Raw genomic sequence first — 17975 nt, forward strand, 5'->3', positions numbered from 1 at the left:
GAGGGCATATGATGGTATTTGGGAATCTCATGGAAGGGATGCATGCAACATCACTGCAATTTGGATTCACATTTATGCAAGCCAAAAACAGTAGTAGCTGGGATTTCTCCAACATTAGGAAAATCTAAACTGTCTCTCATTATTCAGTGGAGTCATTCTCCTCCTCAGATTTACTGGTGGAAGTCTCTTGAAAACCACGTTTTGTAATGTGGATGTTTGCCTCCACAAAATTAATTTTTCCGTTCTGGATTTGTCCCATCACTTCCTGTAGGCAACAATGAAAACTTTGATCTCTTTGAATGCAATTAAAGGGCAGCTATCTACCCTAAAGTTCAGCAGCGACCGCTTCCTAAATAATTACATTTTCCATATGTGTATTCCTAGACAGACATCTGAATCACTGCTGGCTTTTTGTATTTTCAAAGGGAATTTCAGCCATTGCTTCTTTGCCCTGGCAGGACTTGTGCTGCAACCTGTGATCTTTCTGCACAGAGTACAACCTGAACTAGGGCAAGTCTCCACAACACCTCATGCATTCCAACAGCAAACTTTACATCGTGCCCATCATTTCTTTTGGTTAACGTGCAGCCAAAACAAGAGTTCAGGTTGAAGTCAAAAGCTTGCTTACTACTATGGCTTTTCAATTAATCCCACAGTAAAGGTATTATGGTACTGCTCATTGTATTCTAATTTTATTGTGCACGCTGCCCAAGAGTTTTACAATTAAGCCTTCTGTAAACCTTTCTTAATAAATAAAAAAGTACTGCTGTTCACATTTCGCAATGCAAATTTGGAAAGTGGGGGAAAGAAGCCTGCTTCAACTTATTTATTTGTGGCCTGCACAGGCAAAAATACAAATTACAGTTCTGTCAATAAATAGTCAGAGGAAAATCAAGTTGTAATATTACTTTTATTCTCAGGTTTTTGTCTTGGGTGAGAATATTTCTTCTTTTTTTCTTTTTTCTTGTAAAAAAAGAAGTCTGTGCTGTAATATGGAGAATTAACAGATAAGCTATAAGTATAGCCGCCGCCCCCCCAATGCCCCTTGCTGAACAATCACCACCCATGTTACACCAAACACCCCTTTTTGGCCTTCCAGAAGTGAATCAAAGGTGGGTCAAAGAGAAGAAAATCCTTTGAGGAATTAAAAACAGCACACGTTTTCTTTGGCAGCACTGCGGTGCGTATCCAGGAAACAGATTTTCCTGTCATGGAACCTAGGAATAGAAAACGTGACTGATTCCAAGGGCAATTCCCCAGCAGTTTTAAGAGGAATAGATTGATTGATTTTGTTGTGCCTCACAGAGCAAAACCTCACCCTCTTCCCAGTAAAGCTGGCAGAGGTCTTCCACCGATACTACCACAACAGGATCTTGTCGAGACACTCTGCCAGCCAAAATATCTTTTGTCTGGCTGCAGTGTCTGTATTGAAATGTCCTGCATAGCAAAAAAATGTTTAAAAATTATATTTGCTCTTAAAAGTTCTCAGACAACTGCAGCAAGTGTTTTGCCTCAGCCGCTCCAGTGCGATGTTGCTGAGTGTTTTTAGTTAATAGCCTGAAAAACAAGGACTAAATGGCACCCATGTTTAGGCTGACATCAGGAAAGAGACAATCTCCCATTGCTGACAAAGATCTACTTTAATAGGTGCAAAAAAACCCTTCATTTTGGCCTTGAGAGGGAAAACTCATGTCAAGTTGTGCTACTCCTTACACAAGTCAGAGCTACCTAGAAAGTTGCACTGAAGAATGAAGGTACACTTAGAAAACTCATCTCAACTAGTATTTGCCAGAAATTCAGTGGTGCTGAAGCCTGGTTAAGCACTGCTGTTTTGGCACTTTCCCACAGAATGACCAAGTTTTGCTGAAGCCTACTTAAGGCAAACCTAAACAATACATTTCTGAAGCCCAAACTATTTTACTAGGTGATGTTGCACCAAATTCTGCTTGTGAACATCTTCTTAGCACATGCTCCTGGTGCACTAAGGTAATTAAGATCTGGGAATGTTCCACTTAAGTTCACACTAGACCTGAAATTGCCCACAAGACCCAAAATACAACAGAAAACTGCAGCCAATCCCCCAATTAACCGTGTACACAACAGTTGTCGAATGGAGTGACTTTGAAGTGGGGGGTGACGGACATCTTTCAACACACACCTACAAAAATTAGCCACTGGGATTCAAAAGTTCACTTATAACACCAGACACATTTGTTGATTAATGTCCCCTTTTCAACCACTTTTCAAATGAGGTATATCTTTTCCTCAGCTAAACTTAAAATTCAACAGCTGTTTTATGATTTCCCCACGGAAATCCACCTCAAATTTACATGTTAAAATGCCCCTACATTTTAAAAAATGTGATGTTTACTTGTAAGAGTGGATATTACAGATTGTTGGCTGCATTTTTCAAACAAGGGAATAATCTCGAGGGTTGAGTAGTGTGGTTGCCTCCGTTCTGTGGCTTTCCTGAACCATTCCAGTAACACCAACAGCTTCCACTGATGTGCTGAAGGTAGACTGTGTTGCAAGATTGGATGGTGGTGTCATAATTAAGTTTCCTAATCCAGCAAATGTGGTACAAATGCTGCTCTAATCATATGGGCAGAAGGTGCTGCCATTGTCAGAATGGCTTAAAGTGTAGTGCCATAACTATACATAACTCAGGCGATGTTTAAAGTGGGCCCCAGACTAATACATTCTTTTGAAAACAAACCACGTTTTGTAGGACACTGCACCAATCCCCACCCCAGCATGATGGACATTATGAATAAAGCCAGTGTGATCCATAGTTGAGAAAAGGAAAAAACTGAGGTCAACTTCGTTGCAACATGAGCTGCATTTTAGCTGCTGGTATTCCAGTGCTTAATTTCAATACACTGAAGGTAAACTGAATTGCTTTCTCTAGGCTCCCAAGTGGCTGGAGGACTGAGGCGTGTCCATCTCCATGCTGCTCTTGCTCCTTGTCAATTATTTCCACTTCAATTCAATTATTCATTTTTCCCCCCTGGTCAATTATTCTTAGCATTGTTTAGGGATGAATGATTCCTGGCTTACTTCACAGCTGTCCACTCAACTGGATACTCCACAAGCAAAGTTTAACTAAAGCTGTATTCCCCCTCTCCACCACATCAACCTGTTCCACGCACAAGAGGGAGAAAACTCAAAACCACACTTGCTTCTTTCAAGTACTGCTTCAACAGTTGTGGAGGCAGAGGCATCCCCAGGAGAATATGTGCTAGTGTTTATTTAGGTGGATTTTACCATGAAACTGCAGTGAAATTGAAGATTGTGTGTTTGTGCTTGTGTGTGTGTGTGTTATGTGTATGTATGTGCACAAAACAGGCATTTAAACAATAGATACATACATGCATTATTTTGACATCACATCCAGAACCCAGCAGCTGATTTAGCACAATCTCCATGCTGAACTTTGTACCCAGTGTCAAAATAATTCTAAACTGCATAGATAATTAAAAACTTAGAAAAATAAAGATTAACACTTAAAAAAAACCACACAAACAAACAAATTGCTGAACAGCAGTGAACTTCAGCAGTGATCCTCTTTCACATTTGACAGACTTGGAAACAGAGTGCCCCCGATACTGCTGTCATCAACGGCAGCTGCGGCTTTTAAACTGCACATTGAACATAATCCCTGAGAAGTTTTTCAACCTACTCTGTTGGCAAGCAGCTCTTCGCTAGAGAATGATCCTGAGGCTGAGGGTCGAGTGATGAATCCTTTAGTCCACCATTCATCTGCAACTTAATATATTACTTTAAAAACCATTTCACTTCTGGGGTTAAGTTATATGTTCAGTCCCTGGGAAAGCATCCATCTGAAGAGGTATTTTCCAGTTTTGATTTCACGTCCTTTTCCACAGCACATTACAGCCACAGAATTATTAATTTCTTCCTATGGGGAAACTGAAAGAAAGAACAAGAGGAAGTTTATATGCAAGAAGGAAATCATAAACATTCCACATATTCATAATTGTCACAAGCAGAGCATTGCCTTTTAAGAGCAAAACTTCTCACATTGTACTTCTCAAAGAAATTAGGGCGTCTATCCATCAGACAAGGCTAATGTTCCCATTTGTAAAAACTTGGGAAGTTACCAGGAAGACTTAGGCAAACACCCCTACTACAGTTCCTATAAAACAGTGTTAAGGACATGTAAAGCCAATTCAAAACACACACACACTCACTCACACACACACACACACACACCTCTCTCCAAAACCACTTTTGTTTTTATCATTCTCAGATAATGCTCACAGTTGGAGATCTTAGTGGCAGTCTCAGCTAAGGGTGTGTGGGGTTGACCATCTCGAGTTTTAAAATAAGCCCTGTAATACTCTTCCCCCTGTTTGTGGCTGGTTATCAGTAGGTGGAGTGCAACTCACTTGCTGCTAGTAGATAGCATCGCATTCTTTGCCAGGCCTGGGATGACCAAGTCCTTTAGCAAACCGCTGGCATATCTAGTTTCTGCTATCTTGGTAACCAATGTTTCCTGGATTTCCACACAGCTCAGCGGTCTTGTTAGTGCTGAGCTGCTGACTCAAGGAAGTTCCTAACAAAACTGACCAGAGGGCCCAAGAAGCCTAAAGACTATTCTCAGCAAAGCAGCAAAAAGAGAAGAAGTCATCGTTTGCTCCCCAGGCCTCTAAGGGACAGCCAAACATAACCCAACCAACAGGAGGAAGGAAGAATACTTCTTGTCTGCAGAGCAACTAGCCTACATTCTACAGCAAGTATTTTCCTTTCCCCAAAGAAGCTCAAGGGGCTTTTAGGAGCTTATAATCAATATCCAGCTGATCCCTGATCCAGACCTTCTTATCCAGATTTTGTGGTGTTATAACTCTGCCTTGCTGAGATTTACTCAACTCCCTCCCTCCATGCTGCCTCCAACACATTGAAGACAGCAAGCAGATGGAAGCCAGCCTTCAAATTCGCCTCCAAAGCAAACCAAGAGGAAACATAATTTGTGCAGGAAGAGACTGTTCCCCTTAAGATTAAACTGAAGACAGGAGCATGTTTTTTAATGGGAAAAGACTGTTCATACAGTTGAAGATACTTGAATAAGAAGCATGTAGTTTGTGGCAAGCTGAAGCTCACAAACTGGGATACAGATTTGTCCCCACTCCTGCTCACCAGATCATAGAGTTGGAAGGGACCCCGAGGGTCATCTAGTCCAACCCCCTGCAATGAAGGAATCTCAACCAGATTACAAATGACAGATGACCAACTGTCATGTATCGGCAGATATGGGGAACCTGTGGTGCTCCAAATGTTGCTACAACTACAACTCCCACCTTCCCCGTCCATTTGCCATGCTTGCTGGAACTAATGGGAGTTGTAGTTCAGCAAATATCTGGTTGGCCAAAGATCCCCCAGTCCTGCTCTCCTGTCACCCATTTCCCTCTGCTTCAGGAAATCAATTTAAGTATTTCTGTTCCAAATAATTTCTGAAGGAGGGAGGGATGCAATTTATATACAAATATTACTTTCTTCTTCTTCCTCTTGCTGCTATGTGATATTAGTGTGTTGGTTTTATATTTGATTGGATTTAGCCGATTACGTTTGTGTGATTGTATATGCACTTTAATCTACCGTAGAACCTTTTTAAAGGCAGAAGGGCAGGGTGCAATTTTACCATTGTTATGGATGAGAACCACAAGAGTCATCAGTATGTGCAAGTACATGCTTAGAGAAAGGGCACGGTTATTCTTCAACAAGCAAAATTAAGCAGGGAAATCTGCACTTGTTGCGTTTAGGTGAACTGATGTCAAGCACTTATTAGGGAGAATTTTCTCCCCAACTCACCTGCCAGCTCCACCACCCTCCCCACAAACTAAGCCAGGATATATGAAACGTTTGAATTATTCTCGAGGACAAAAGAGATCCACTTCTGTCTGCAGACAACAAAGGTTTCTGATCCCCAAGCCTGAGCAGAACCCAGACCTGTACCAGGCTAACAAGACAAACTAAGCTTGCAGCTAAACTAGCCAGATAAGTATCTGCACACAAGCGCAGAACAGAAAGGCTGAGTAGACTTAGCTGATATTTTTGCTTTCCTTTCATGTGAGCAATTTCATTACACAGTAATGAATTTTTCTCCACCACATTCATTTCCCCGCCCTCAATTGTACCAGTTATAAAGCAAGCGTCTAACTTTCAGAGGATAATTAGGAATTATTATATGTAGGGTTGTAAAGTTGTATCCATCTCACTTAATCAACAAATGCTTTAATTAGTAGGTGACAATGTTAAACTAAAGGGGCGGCACATTTTACATGGATGGGGCTGCCTACTAGGAACACACCATGCATTGTGTAGAGGTCATTTTGCTTTTGGCATTGCTGTCATATGGATGCTCTTTCTTTTCAACATTGAATAGCTTTTGCTTCTTCAATTCTACTTTTTTTTTACTTCATTATCTCAAAAAGTACTTAGTGAAGTTTCAGTAGTACAGTGGTGCCTCGCTAGACAAAAAACTCGCTAGATGAAGGCATTCGTCTAGCGGAAGGCTGCCCCGCTAGACGAAAAAGTCTATGGGGGTGCCTCGCAAGACAAATTTTTTTTGTCTTCCTTATTTTTTTTCGTTTTGTGGAGCGCGGCTGTCATTGCCGCTCCGCAAGACAAAAAACCTGCTAGACGAAAATTTTCGCAGAACGAATTATTTTCGTCTAGCGGGGCACCACTGTATACAAAATTAGTTAAATGTACTAGATTGTAAGTTTGTGGGCAGGGCTTGCCTTTCGTTTTAAATTTTTGTACACTACCTTTGTACATAGTATTATTATTAAACAGATGACCTAAGCAGCTGATCATTAGAAGGCAGACAATTAAACAACTAAAATGCTGGAATCCGAGATGGAGGATGTGGCATTCGGTTTTCTGTCTATTTTGAAATAAAAAGGAGAAAATTTTAATCAAACTGTGCCCCAAATTGAGTTGTTTTATGGAATGAAATGTATATGCATTTCTCCCTTTCCCCTCAACCAGTAATATACCGTATTTTCCGGCGTATAAGACAACTGGGTGTATAAGATGACCCCCAACTTTTCCAGTTAAAATACAGAGTTTGAGATATACTCGACTGCAGATTCTCCACCCGGCGTATAAGACGACCCCCGACTTTTGAGAAGATTTTCCTGGATTAAAAAGTAGTTTTATATGCCAGAATATACAGTATTTGTAATAAGCAATAAGCCATGACAGTATCAAAACAAAAGACAATCATTTAATTTTGCTAAGGAAGATTAATTTGGGAACAGATTTTTTGTTCTGCTGCTACTTAAAGAGTTACTATAATAGTCAATGTTATCTCTAGCTCTGGAATTTGCCAAGGAATAAATGTTATAACCAGCCAAAGGTATTCCTCAAGGAAATACCAAGAGCTTGTGAGCAAAACAAAGAAATTGTGGCTATTTTGGATCCCAATCATTATCTGACTGAGAATGTTTTATTTCAGGCTTGTTCACACATCCATATATTATCACCTGGACTCTTTCATGGCTCTTCAGTTAGTTAGTGTTTCCACTGAAAAGTACTGTTTAGAATTGACAACAGTAACATGACAATTTCTACCTGCAATTATTATCTCTAAGAGCTCACACATGCAAATAAACAAGTTATCTTTCTATGTTGTATGTAAACTTGCCCTGGAAACAAAGTGCAACCCTTAGGCCCAGTGGCATTGTGTGTGTGTGTGTGTGTGTGTGTGTGTGTGAGAGAGAGAGAGAGAGCATGCAAAATTATTAGGAGTGCAAAATTTCAACACCCAGTGCTGCCTCCATAAAGCTGTGCGCTTCCATTGCTGAGCTCTGTTGAAAACAGCTTCTCCCTGCGAACCAGGAAGTGACTCTCCAGGCAATGGAATGACTCTTCTTTTCTTATCTTTGTGGCTGTAATCTCCTGCGTGGTGCTGTTAGGCAGTTTAATGTGCATGCATACTCTGTCCGTTTCCCTCCCTCCCCCACCCCCTCCATGTGGCCCCGGGCCCTGACAACCCATGCTACACCACTGCTTAAGCCATCTTTCCTATTGCTTTAATGGCAATCAAGAGATTAGCAGAGAAGCTAAGGATATTCTCATTGCAAGAATGGCAGGTCTCTTCCCTGCAGAAAAGGCCAACTGCAGGTGCCTTGCCCTTGCAAACCCTGAGTAAGCCCTGAGGAACACAGCGACAAAGTCAAAACTTACCCGAGTTGCCAACAGTTCCTTTTCAGCGGATATATCTTTCAGCTACATCTCAATAGCGACCACACCGAGAACAATCTTACATTCACCAATGGGTCCAAACAAGTGCACAATACAGGTCCACAGAGTTCTCAATCCCAGCGCATCGCTGTCAGTCAACAATGCTCTCATTTCCGGGCTTATGAAGCAATTAAAACCACCCAGAGTTTTCAGACTGTCTTGTATACAAGTTCCAAGAGCAGCACAGGATGAGGATGCTTTGCTGTGTTTCTTGCTTCAATAAGCCTCCGGACAGAGTTCTTGGAAACACACCACTCCAACCCCAGCCGATGGTAAGGATCAATTCAGGCAGGCTACAGATTTGTGTCCACCCCAGCGCACAGCCTTTCAGCACACCAACTCCCATTAATCTGTGTGTTTGAAGAAGACAGAACAGAAATTCTCAAGGTTCATGGTGCTAAGAATCCCAAAATATATATTCACTGGCCTTCTGAATGGTAAAACCATTATCAAGAAAATCAAGGACAGTTAGGCAATTAGCAGGGAGAGCACCGTTGTGCTCCTGTCTTTCTGGCCGTCTTCTCACAGGCATCTGGTGGGTGACTGAGAGAACAGGATGCTGGACTAGATGTGCCATTGGTCTGATCCAGCCAGGCTCTTCTTAGAAGAAGAGAAGAGTTTGGATTTGATATCCCGCTTTTCACTACCCGAAGGAGTCTCAAAGCGGCTAACAATCTCCTTTCCCTTCCTCCCCCACAACAAACACTCTGTGAGGTGAGTGGGGCTGAGAGACTTCAAAGAAGTGTGACTAGCCCAAGGTCACCCAGTAGCTGCATATGGAGGAGCGGAGACGTGAACCCGGTTCCCCAGATTACGAGTCTACCGCTCTTAACCGCTACACCACACTGGCTCTTAGGCAAAACATGCGTGTTTACTTGGCATGAGAAAATGCCTGGCTGAAGCAGACTGCCTGTTCAACTCAGCATTTGGTTTCCAACAGTAACCATCTCTGGGAAGTTCACATGCAGGGCATGATGGTGACTTGACAACCATAAGAACAGCCTGCAGGATCAGGCCAGTGACCTCTCCAGCCAAGCATCCTGTTCTCATAGTGGGCAACCAGATGGCTCTGGGAAACCCGCAAACAGGTCCTGAGCACAAGAGCACTCTTCCTCCCTGCACTTTCCAGTAACTGGTATCAGAAGCATAGTAAAACACAGCCATTGTGGCTTATCCTATTTGTCTGACCCTCTTCCAAGGCTTCCAAGTTTGTAGCCATCACTGTCTCTTGTGGACGTGAATTCCAAAGTTTAAACTATGCCCTGTGCCAAGAAGTACTTTCTCCTGTCTGTCCTGAATCTTCCAAGATTCATCTTTATCAGATGGCCCAGGGTTCTAGTATTATGAGAGAGAGAGAGAGAGAAACATTTCCTATCCACTTTCTCTGTACCATAATATAGTTATCCTGCATCTGTACATGTCTGTTATCTTCATCTACTACTTATTTTGTTTGTTTCTTGCTTTATCTAGCCCAGGGCAACCCAAAGCAACTTACCGGTACAACCAAACAGACAGATAATAGACCCTACATAGATTCATTAAAAAAACAAGAGGAAAGAGAAATACTGTACATTAAAAACATCCTGCTCACTTCTAGAAGGCCACAGATAGTTAAAGGACAAAGGCTTGGTTATACAGGAAGGTTTTTAGGAAAGTATTTAGGAAAGCTGTTTGTTTGCTATGCATCTGGACATGCCTTAAGATACTGCCAACCAAATTTTGCATGGTGGTTCCTGAGCTCAAGGAGCACGTTTCTGCCTGTTTGGATATAACTGGACACCATTCCGAATAAAGATTGTGGACTGGACCTTTAGAAACTGCACTGATTTTTTGCTTTCTTAAAATTCCTGAGCAATTCCAGGTACGAGGTTGCTAGTGTCAAAATGTATTTGACAGGCAAATCTATCGTGAATCTCTTAAAAAAATATTTTTTAAAAAAATTAATTGAAAAATTCAACAATAATACATACATTTTATAAACACTCATTCAAACACACTTTCATGATAAAAACATGAATCTCAACAGAGGTTGTCTGAGTAATAACAGGACAATGTATTGGTTGATTTTATTAAAACCCAACCTTACTTACAGGTAAGCTTATTAAAATCTACATATGCATAAAGCCATTCCATAATGTTACAATTTGAATAATGATCAACCACTCAAGTTGCAATATTATTTTTTAAATTCACAGGTAATTTTATTAGGAGGATTTTATGGGTTGCTGCATCGAAAACAAAGGAGACTAGTAGGATCTTCGGACTTATTGACAGTTAAAACTGAATGTAAGTCACCTAGAGGCAGCTCTGTGTTAGGCAATTACCAAATTTATTATTTACTTTAAAATGGCTTCATAATTTATTTAATAATGGCTTTAATAGCTTAATAAGTCCTGGTACGTTATGGGAATGAACAAACATTTATTATAAATGAGCAGCTGAAGCAAACAAACCTACGTTTGCTTTGGAGGATATTTCAAAACGGTTTGCAGAACCGCAACTTTCTTAATCCCAAATCTAAACTGGACACTACTTGCCCACTCTGTGCATTACTGACATAGTTCTTTCATGCACATGTCATCAGAGCAGTGTGGGCACTGGTTCTCATGCAAAAATAAACCATGTGCCGCTAACTGCGAGATGCTCCTTAGTGAGGTTCTTTTTCTGCCGTGGTTGACGTTTGCCCAGAACAGGAGTTGCAAGCGGATTTCAAAAGCACAGATAAACGGAGGCTTTTAAGGTGTCAATTCTGCAACATAAATAAGCAAAACAAAACAAGGAACCCTCATGAAATACTCACCCTCCACCAAAATTCAGCATTGCTGTAGCGATCTAGCCTAAAAAACAAACAAACAAACCTAACACTGCAAATACCTTCCCATTCACAAAAGGAAAACAACATAGCTGTACCTTTATTTCCCAAGCTGTGTTGTCCAGGTCCCACCAGTAATCAGAAACATCTCTGGGCTGTACATTTCCAATAATGCTTAGCAAGGGCTTGTTTGATTAAGGGGTGTTTGGTGTGTCCTTATATAGGGGCAAAGGCAGGTGTCTTCCAGAGGTTACTTGGAACAAGGGCTGATCACTGTCGGTGTAGGGGGGTAAACCAGAGCCACATTCACTCGCTCGTTACCGTTCTTCGGACAGATGATCTCAGTCACTCCCTCTGGCCTGGGCTGACTCAGCAATTCTCCTGCGGGGAAACAAGGTAGAGGGTGTTAAGACGACCATGACACATCTTGCCCCAGGTCTCAAGTCACAAGAAGGGTAAGTTCCCAAGCATGGATAAGGAAAACACAACTCAAGCGATCATTAACTGCTTGAAGAGACGTAACGTAATGCAAAAATGTCACCCGACACAATTATCGTATTGACAAACTGAATGTCTGAAGGATTATAAGCAAGACAAAAGCAAGCAGCTGTCATCATTTCCCCTCTCCAATCACCTGTACCACCAGACAGATGGATTCTAGAGATCTTTATCTAGAATCTGAACATTTCATGCGTGCACTCCCAAAGTCTAATGAAAGAAAGGCTACAGAGAAAAAGAGAGATTGCCATTAGGATTTAGGAGTAGATGGGCGCTGACTCAATGAAGGCTTTAATAAATGAATTAAACGATACCTGCCATGAGCAGAATTGGTAAGAGCCAGACACACAGTCACACTTTAAACCCCTGCCTACCTAGGGGTGCACTGAATTCAGTCTTCCTTCTCAATGGCCTCGGAAGAGAGCCATGGAAAGTGAGAGAGGCCCTCCAGAAACCCTCTGCAATTCCACATGCCTTTGGATTCAAGCACTTTTCTTAAATTCTTCTAGGGATCAGACATTTGTAATTTCCCCTAGGAAATTATCTATTTTCAGCCCAGACCTTTCTGTGCTAATGGCTTGCAACCATTTCTCCTCCTCAAATTATTGTTTCTTCAGTGCAATCGCAGAGTAAATAAAAAAGGCAGTTGCCTGTTTCTAAGGAGCTGCTGAACACCTTTCAACAGTGTGGGAAGATAACAAGAGGGGGAAATAAATGAGAGAGACTATGGTAACAGGATAGGTGAGTAAATGCAGACAGAAGAGGTGATTTTTGATGAGGAGGTTTTCCCAGGTAGGCCTGGGATCCAGATGCTGACATCTCCCTCCTTTAGATATTTAATAATTAAAGGTCTTGATCTATATATCCCCAATAACTGTAGGCTCTCATGAATGCATTCCAAATCTTTTGTTGTATCTGTTCTCCTCTGGAGTCTCTTTAGTTTCTTTGGGTTGCATCCAACACAGTTACCTGTACACCCTCAAAAGCCGCCCCAGAGGGCACAGGAAGAGGAGAGAATTAACACAACTCTTCAAGTCTTTCAAATGTATTTCAAACAATGTTATATAAAAAAATACAGTAGCCAACCAGTCTTATTAGCTGATAATGAGTCAACATTTAAATCAGCTAATAATAACAGAATATGTGTACAATGCTTCCAAGTGTACAGGGCACTTTATAGAATTAATACCAGCAAAGAAAAAGAGGGATTATGACCTAATAGCTCAGAGTCATGGGTTCAAGTCCCATGTTGGGCAAACGTTTCCTGCATTGCAGGGGGTTGGACAAGATGACCCTTGTGCTCCCTTCCAACTCTACACTTCTATGATTCTATGATCTAATGAGCTTACAACCCGGAGTGCCATATTGCTGGATACAATGAAAGGAGAAGGGAATACAAATTAATGTGTCAGACGTCAAGTGGGGGAGACTCAAGTTCAAATCCCAGCTTTGACCATGAATCTCACTTGATTTCTTTTGGGCCAGCCAATGTCTTTCTGCCTAACTTACATCACAGAGTGTCATGGGTGTAAGTGAGGAGTGGAATGTGGGGGGAAGAACGCGCCATGTACACTGTGTTGTGTTTGTTAGAGGAAGGGTGGGACACAATAGCATTAAATAGCACTGTTACGAGAAGGGGGGGGGGAATCCTCCTCCCTTATTCCCTAAGGAAAGAAAACAATAAAGACAGAAATATTTAAGAGTTTGAAGATTCTTTAGTTTAAAGGATGGAAGATGCTGTTCACACAATTTCATTTGATGTTCTGTGCTAAACAAGCCAGAACAACATCCTCAGCAATTCCTGCATCCAGCCCCACAACTTCCAGGGCAATTTAAAGATTTCAAAGGATGGAAAACCCTTCCACCTAATTTTCCCTCCGGTAGTTAATTACGGTACTAATTTGTCCAGACTACTGTGACATTTTATTTCATGAAGCAATAACTAGCTTTATGTAGGGTTTGTTATTGCATTTCGCCACTTCTGAATAATCCCCCGTAAAAAAGGACATGATTACCCAAGGCAATATGAATGTTAACAGCCTGCAGACACAGCTTGCACTTTGGAGTCCCCAGAATGGGTGAGGATAAAGAGTTTGATAAGGAGCATTCGTCCTTAAAATGGCAAGCACATGCGATCCTAAAGGAGCCTGTCACATTTAAGACTCAAAAGAAAACTTGAAGTGGGTGGAGACAGTTGTGACAAGCCATAGATATTAACATGGTATGCCACAACTTTCCCCACATGCAACAGTCACCACTGGAACTTATCATCTGTCTTTCCTATTGGGGAGCTCTGGCTTGCTCTCCCTCTTCTGCATTTGCATCCTCTCTTTTGTTCTTGCTCATGTTACTGACATAAGCTGGCCTTGCAAATAAGCCCAGAGAAGCTACAAGCCGACAGAATTTTTTTAAAAAACCACTGAAGCCTCTACGTTGCCTGTGATCAGAGCTGTGTGTGTGTGATGGCAAGATCCCACAGGAATGCAAAGGGGGGGGGAGCACAAAAAATAGTACTGGGTGCACAACTTGGCTTCTCGTGACACTCAGCTTTCATTAAAAACAACAACACCCCAAATTCTTAGTCATTGCAGATGTAAAGATATGCTTGAAAGTGGTCCTTTCCAATTCTACAATTCTATGATTGCGCACGCAAGCACACACACAACCTTTCCAAAGGTCGTATTAATCTCAGGGTTGGGAAGGTCACATCACTTTGGGTGGGGTGAGGCTTGTGTTTTGACAGGATGATCAAGGGTCCTCTGAGCTCTCTCCCCCTCTTAATTACGGTAAAAGAAAACTAAACTGCAGCTTCAAGCAGCTGATTGACTGTACTCAGCAGCTTGGCTGCCTTTCTTTTGAAAATGTGGGACAATGGGAACAATGGTAGGTGAGGATATTACATTTTTTTGCAGGGGGGGGGGAGATGGCTGCCCCACCCCCTGACCACTTTGTCAAAAGGTATGTCTCCCCTCCCAAAAGTGAAATTTAATTTACCAGCCCACCCTCCCAAGTCTCTGATATTCTTCCCCTCTAACAGCTTGGAGAATAACAAATGGTCCTATGAAAGGGCTGTTGTTGTGTGTGTGATTACCCTCGGTTTCTCTGAACAAGATTTTCCGCAGTTAATGTAGTAGACGACTCACCCTCATCCCTACTTGCAGAAGCAGAATAATATATTGATTCATTTCCGCGAATAAGTTTTAAAATGCATAATAAATTAAGCAAAATCAATAGTGCAAATCCGCTCAATTTGCATCATTTATACTGGGGGCGAGGAACCTGTGGCACTCCAGATGTTGCATCATGCTGGCTGAGGCTGATGGGAGTTGCAGCCCAACATCTGGAAGGGTATAGCTTTCCCACTCCCCAATTCGCACAGACCACAGAAATCCATTTTTAATTTGCAGGATTTTTATATTTGCAGCACAGAATACTCATAACCCAGCCGACCTTATTAGGCATAATATAGCTTATACCTATTTGAGTCATTAGTGTTGCATATGGTATGCAGAGTGAGCGGGTGCAGATTCGTCTCCTGCTGCCATGTTTTTCCCCCCATTTTTTCCTTCCATTTCCCTTGCAATTCTGAAAAGTACACTTGGCACCTTGGCCAGAGTTTGTTTGCTTATTTGATTTCCGTACTGCTGCTCCTTCCAACTGGGAATCTGGACATGTCAGTGACCTATATGCTGAGGATGATGATATGTTCTGGTGGAGGACGCCACATACAATTTAAGACGAGTTTAATAACAGCCGCAGCAGCAGTGGCGTCTGGGATGATGACCACAATGATTACATTTCTGAGTAGCATGCAGCACCCTTATTTGTTTCTCTGTGGACTGTTTCCCCAATCACATTATCAAGCCTACCACATGCCCGAGTAATCAGTGCCAAGCATTATATAAACTCATCTTTTAAGGGGGGGGGGGATAACAATTTTCCTGTTCTGCTGAACAGGAACAGTGGAGTCCAAGAGGAATTAGAAATGTTCTGCAGATGAAAGTCAAGAAAGGTCACATTGCCAGAAGGAACTCTTGGCTCCTTTTCCTCTCAGTGCATTAAGGGAAAGCAGGGGCACAGGGCAGGAAAGAGAGAAGGTGGCACACACACACACACACACACACACATATCCCTCCAGCTTTTTTCATCGAGGAGACCTTTTGCAACCCGTCTGTGTTTGGATAGTACATTCTTTCTGAGGCATGTCACACACAATTGGAAACCCCAGCCCCTGACTGCAAGCTGTTTCATAAAAAATGAGAGATGATACAGAAAGTGAAGGAGCTCTTCTATTGCCAAGCAATAGTCTCCCTCTAACCCACCAACCCACCCACAAAAACACCCCAAGAACCCAGAGGTACAGACTGAATATTTTTTTGCTCTTTCAACACTGGGATGCCAAGTTGTTTTACTGCTTTTATTTTTGCATGTGGAATTGTATTGACTTTTTAAACTGCTGTGCCTCTCGTAAGAAAGGAGGGGGGACGGGACAGAAAGAAATATTATAGTAAGTCAGGGTTTCCTAAAGTGGTCAATACGGATCCCCTGGGGTTGATGGGACTGTGCAGGGGATGATTAAAGATCTGGGGCTGACAAGGGCCGAAGGGTGGGAAAGAAGTTTATGAGGTATACTGCAAAAAAAATTAGAAATTATGAGCCTCGGGCACGTACAGAGTTCCTTCTCAATGAGGAACCTCTGTATTTAATAAAATGATTCCACAAAACAACCGCATCAGACCATTCTGCTTTACTGCTAAAAAATTGTGTACACGGGTACGCTTTTACTTTTTATTACTGTATTTCACTTTTTTAACATTTTATGATTCCTAGTGATGTCAACTGGAGATTAGTAAATGTTGATTACTGTACTTTTCCGTGTATAAGCCTAGGTTTTTTTTCTTTAAAAATTATGTTAAGAAAAGGGGGGCATCTTATACATGGGGCAATTTCCTCCCATTTTCTTAATTTGGAGTCCCCCCAATAGGGGGCTTCTTAGGGGGCGTGTTATACACAGAAAAATATGGTATATGCATTGCTGATATTCCTTGACTGTATTCCATTTGCATTCCTAAGATTCTGGGTAAAGGATGACTTTATCAACTCATCAAGGGGTCCATGAACTCAAAGGTTTGGGAAACCCAGTTATAAACAAACAAAACGGGTGAGCCACTTCAGTGACTGACCTCTTGGGAGCCAGTTCGTACATCCATATTCAATACCTGTCTTACCAGCATGAATGAGCTCATTGCAAATTCATCGGCACAAACAGGACTTCTGTAGCATCGCAGACACAGTACTTTCTCAATGATATTACAGTGGTACCTCGAGTTACAGACGCTTCAGGTTACAAAATAAAATAAAAAAGGTTACAGACGCTTCAGGTTACAGACTCCGCTAACCCAGAAATAGTACCTTTGGTTAAGAACTTTGCTTCAGGATGAGAACAGAAATTGCATGGCAGTGGCACGGCGGCAGCAGGAGGCCCCATTAGGTAAAGTGGCACCTCAGGTTAAGAACAGTTTCAGGTTAAGAACGGACCTCCAGAACGAATTAACTTCTTAACCCGAGGTACCACTGTAAAAGGCATTTCAGTCCCTATCTACTTTTCTGGGTGTGGGTCAAAATATCTGCACTAAGGCCAACCACATTATATGGAGCCTTGAGAAAATGAGGGTCTGAACTGCATGGCTGGAGCCAATACTGATGGCGGTTTCAAGTAACTTGTGGAGATTCAGCATATGGAACGAAAGGGGCCTGTTGCTGGTTATAATACAGAAGGAGAGTGTCTGTACAGGAATTATAACTTACACACATAAGCACACAGTTCACTATGACCCTCCTCTCTACCACACACACATTGCACTGCAAAATTATTACATTTTACAACTAGTAAACAGAGGCAGGGCAATCATGCTGCCTCAAACTGTACTGCTTGTACCCACTTAACCCAGCATGCAAAAACGCCTTATCCCAAGGGAAAATGCTGTTTGAAAAGCTCTAGGTTGGACTTAAGGTAATTGCCAGGCCACGCAATTTTGCCAATGTTGATAATGTATTATGTAACTGATTTAGAAAGCACTTATTGCTGATGACTGAGCAAGGTCATCAGACTCTTCAGCTGAGCTGCTTCTGTCCTGCAAGAATGTCCATACAGAGGGTGGAAAACAAGACAGAAATGAATTATGGGGAATATAAAATTAATGCAAGGAGGATAGAGATGCAGTTATATTATCCACCCACTTATACAACAGGAACTCCACAAGTGCAACGAGACTTTGGCTTCTCTCCTCCACCTGCACCCTCCCCTGGCCAAAAAAGTGAACCAAAATAAAAAACCTGCTCCAGGGGTGCCCAAAGCAAAAGGTGCTCATTACCGACCATAATCACAGTTAATAATTTT

The 17975-nt window shown here is 41.9% G+C and overlaps 1 protein-coding gene across 1 annotated transcript in view; it reads right to left on the bottom strand.

Annotated features, from left to right (window-relative positions):
* Positions 1-891: 891 nt before the first annotated feature.
* Positions 892-17975, bottom strand: part of MFHAS1 (malignant fibrous histiocytoma amplified sequence 1) — a 47109-nt gene continuing 30025 nt past the window's right edge. Inside the window, exons 2-4 of the mRNA XM_033172804.1 lie at positions 11176-11458; positions 8209-8615; positions 892-3927 (exon numbers count right to left, since the gene is read on the bottom strand). Coding sequence (XP_033028695.1) covers positions 11328-11458 — 131 coding nt within the window. The 3' untranslated portion in view covers positions 892-3927; positions 8209-8615; positions 11176-11327. The remainder of the gene's footprint in view (positions 3928-8208; positions 8616-11175; positions 11459-17975) is intronic.

The sequence above is a fragment of the Lacerta agilis genome, chromosome 16 (genome assembly GCF_009819535.1).
Source record: "Lacerta agilis isolate rLacAgi1 chromosome 16, rLacAgi1.pri, whole genome shotgun sequence".
Classification (NCBI taxonomy): Eukaryota; Metazoa; Chordata; class Lepidosauria; order Squamata; family Lacertidae; genus Lacerta; species Lacerta agilis.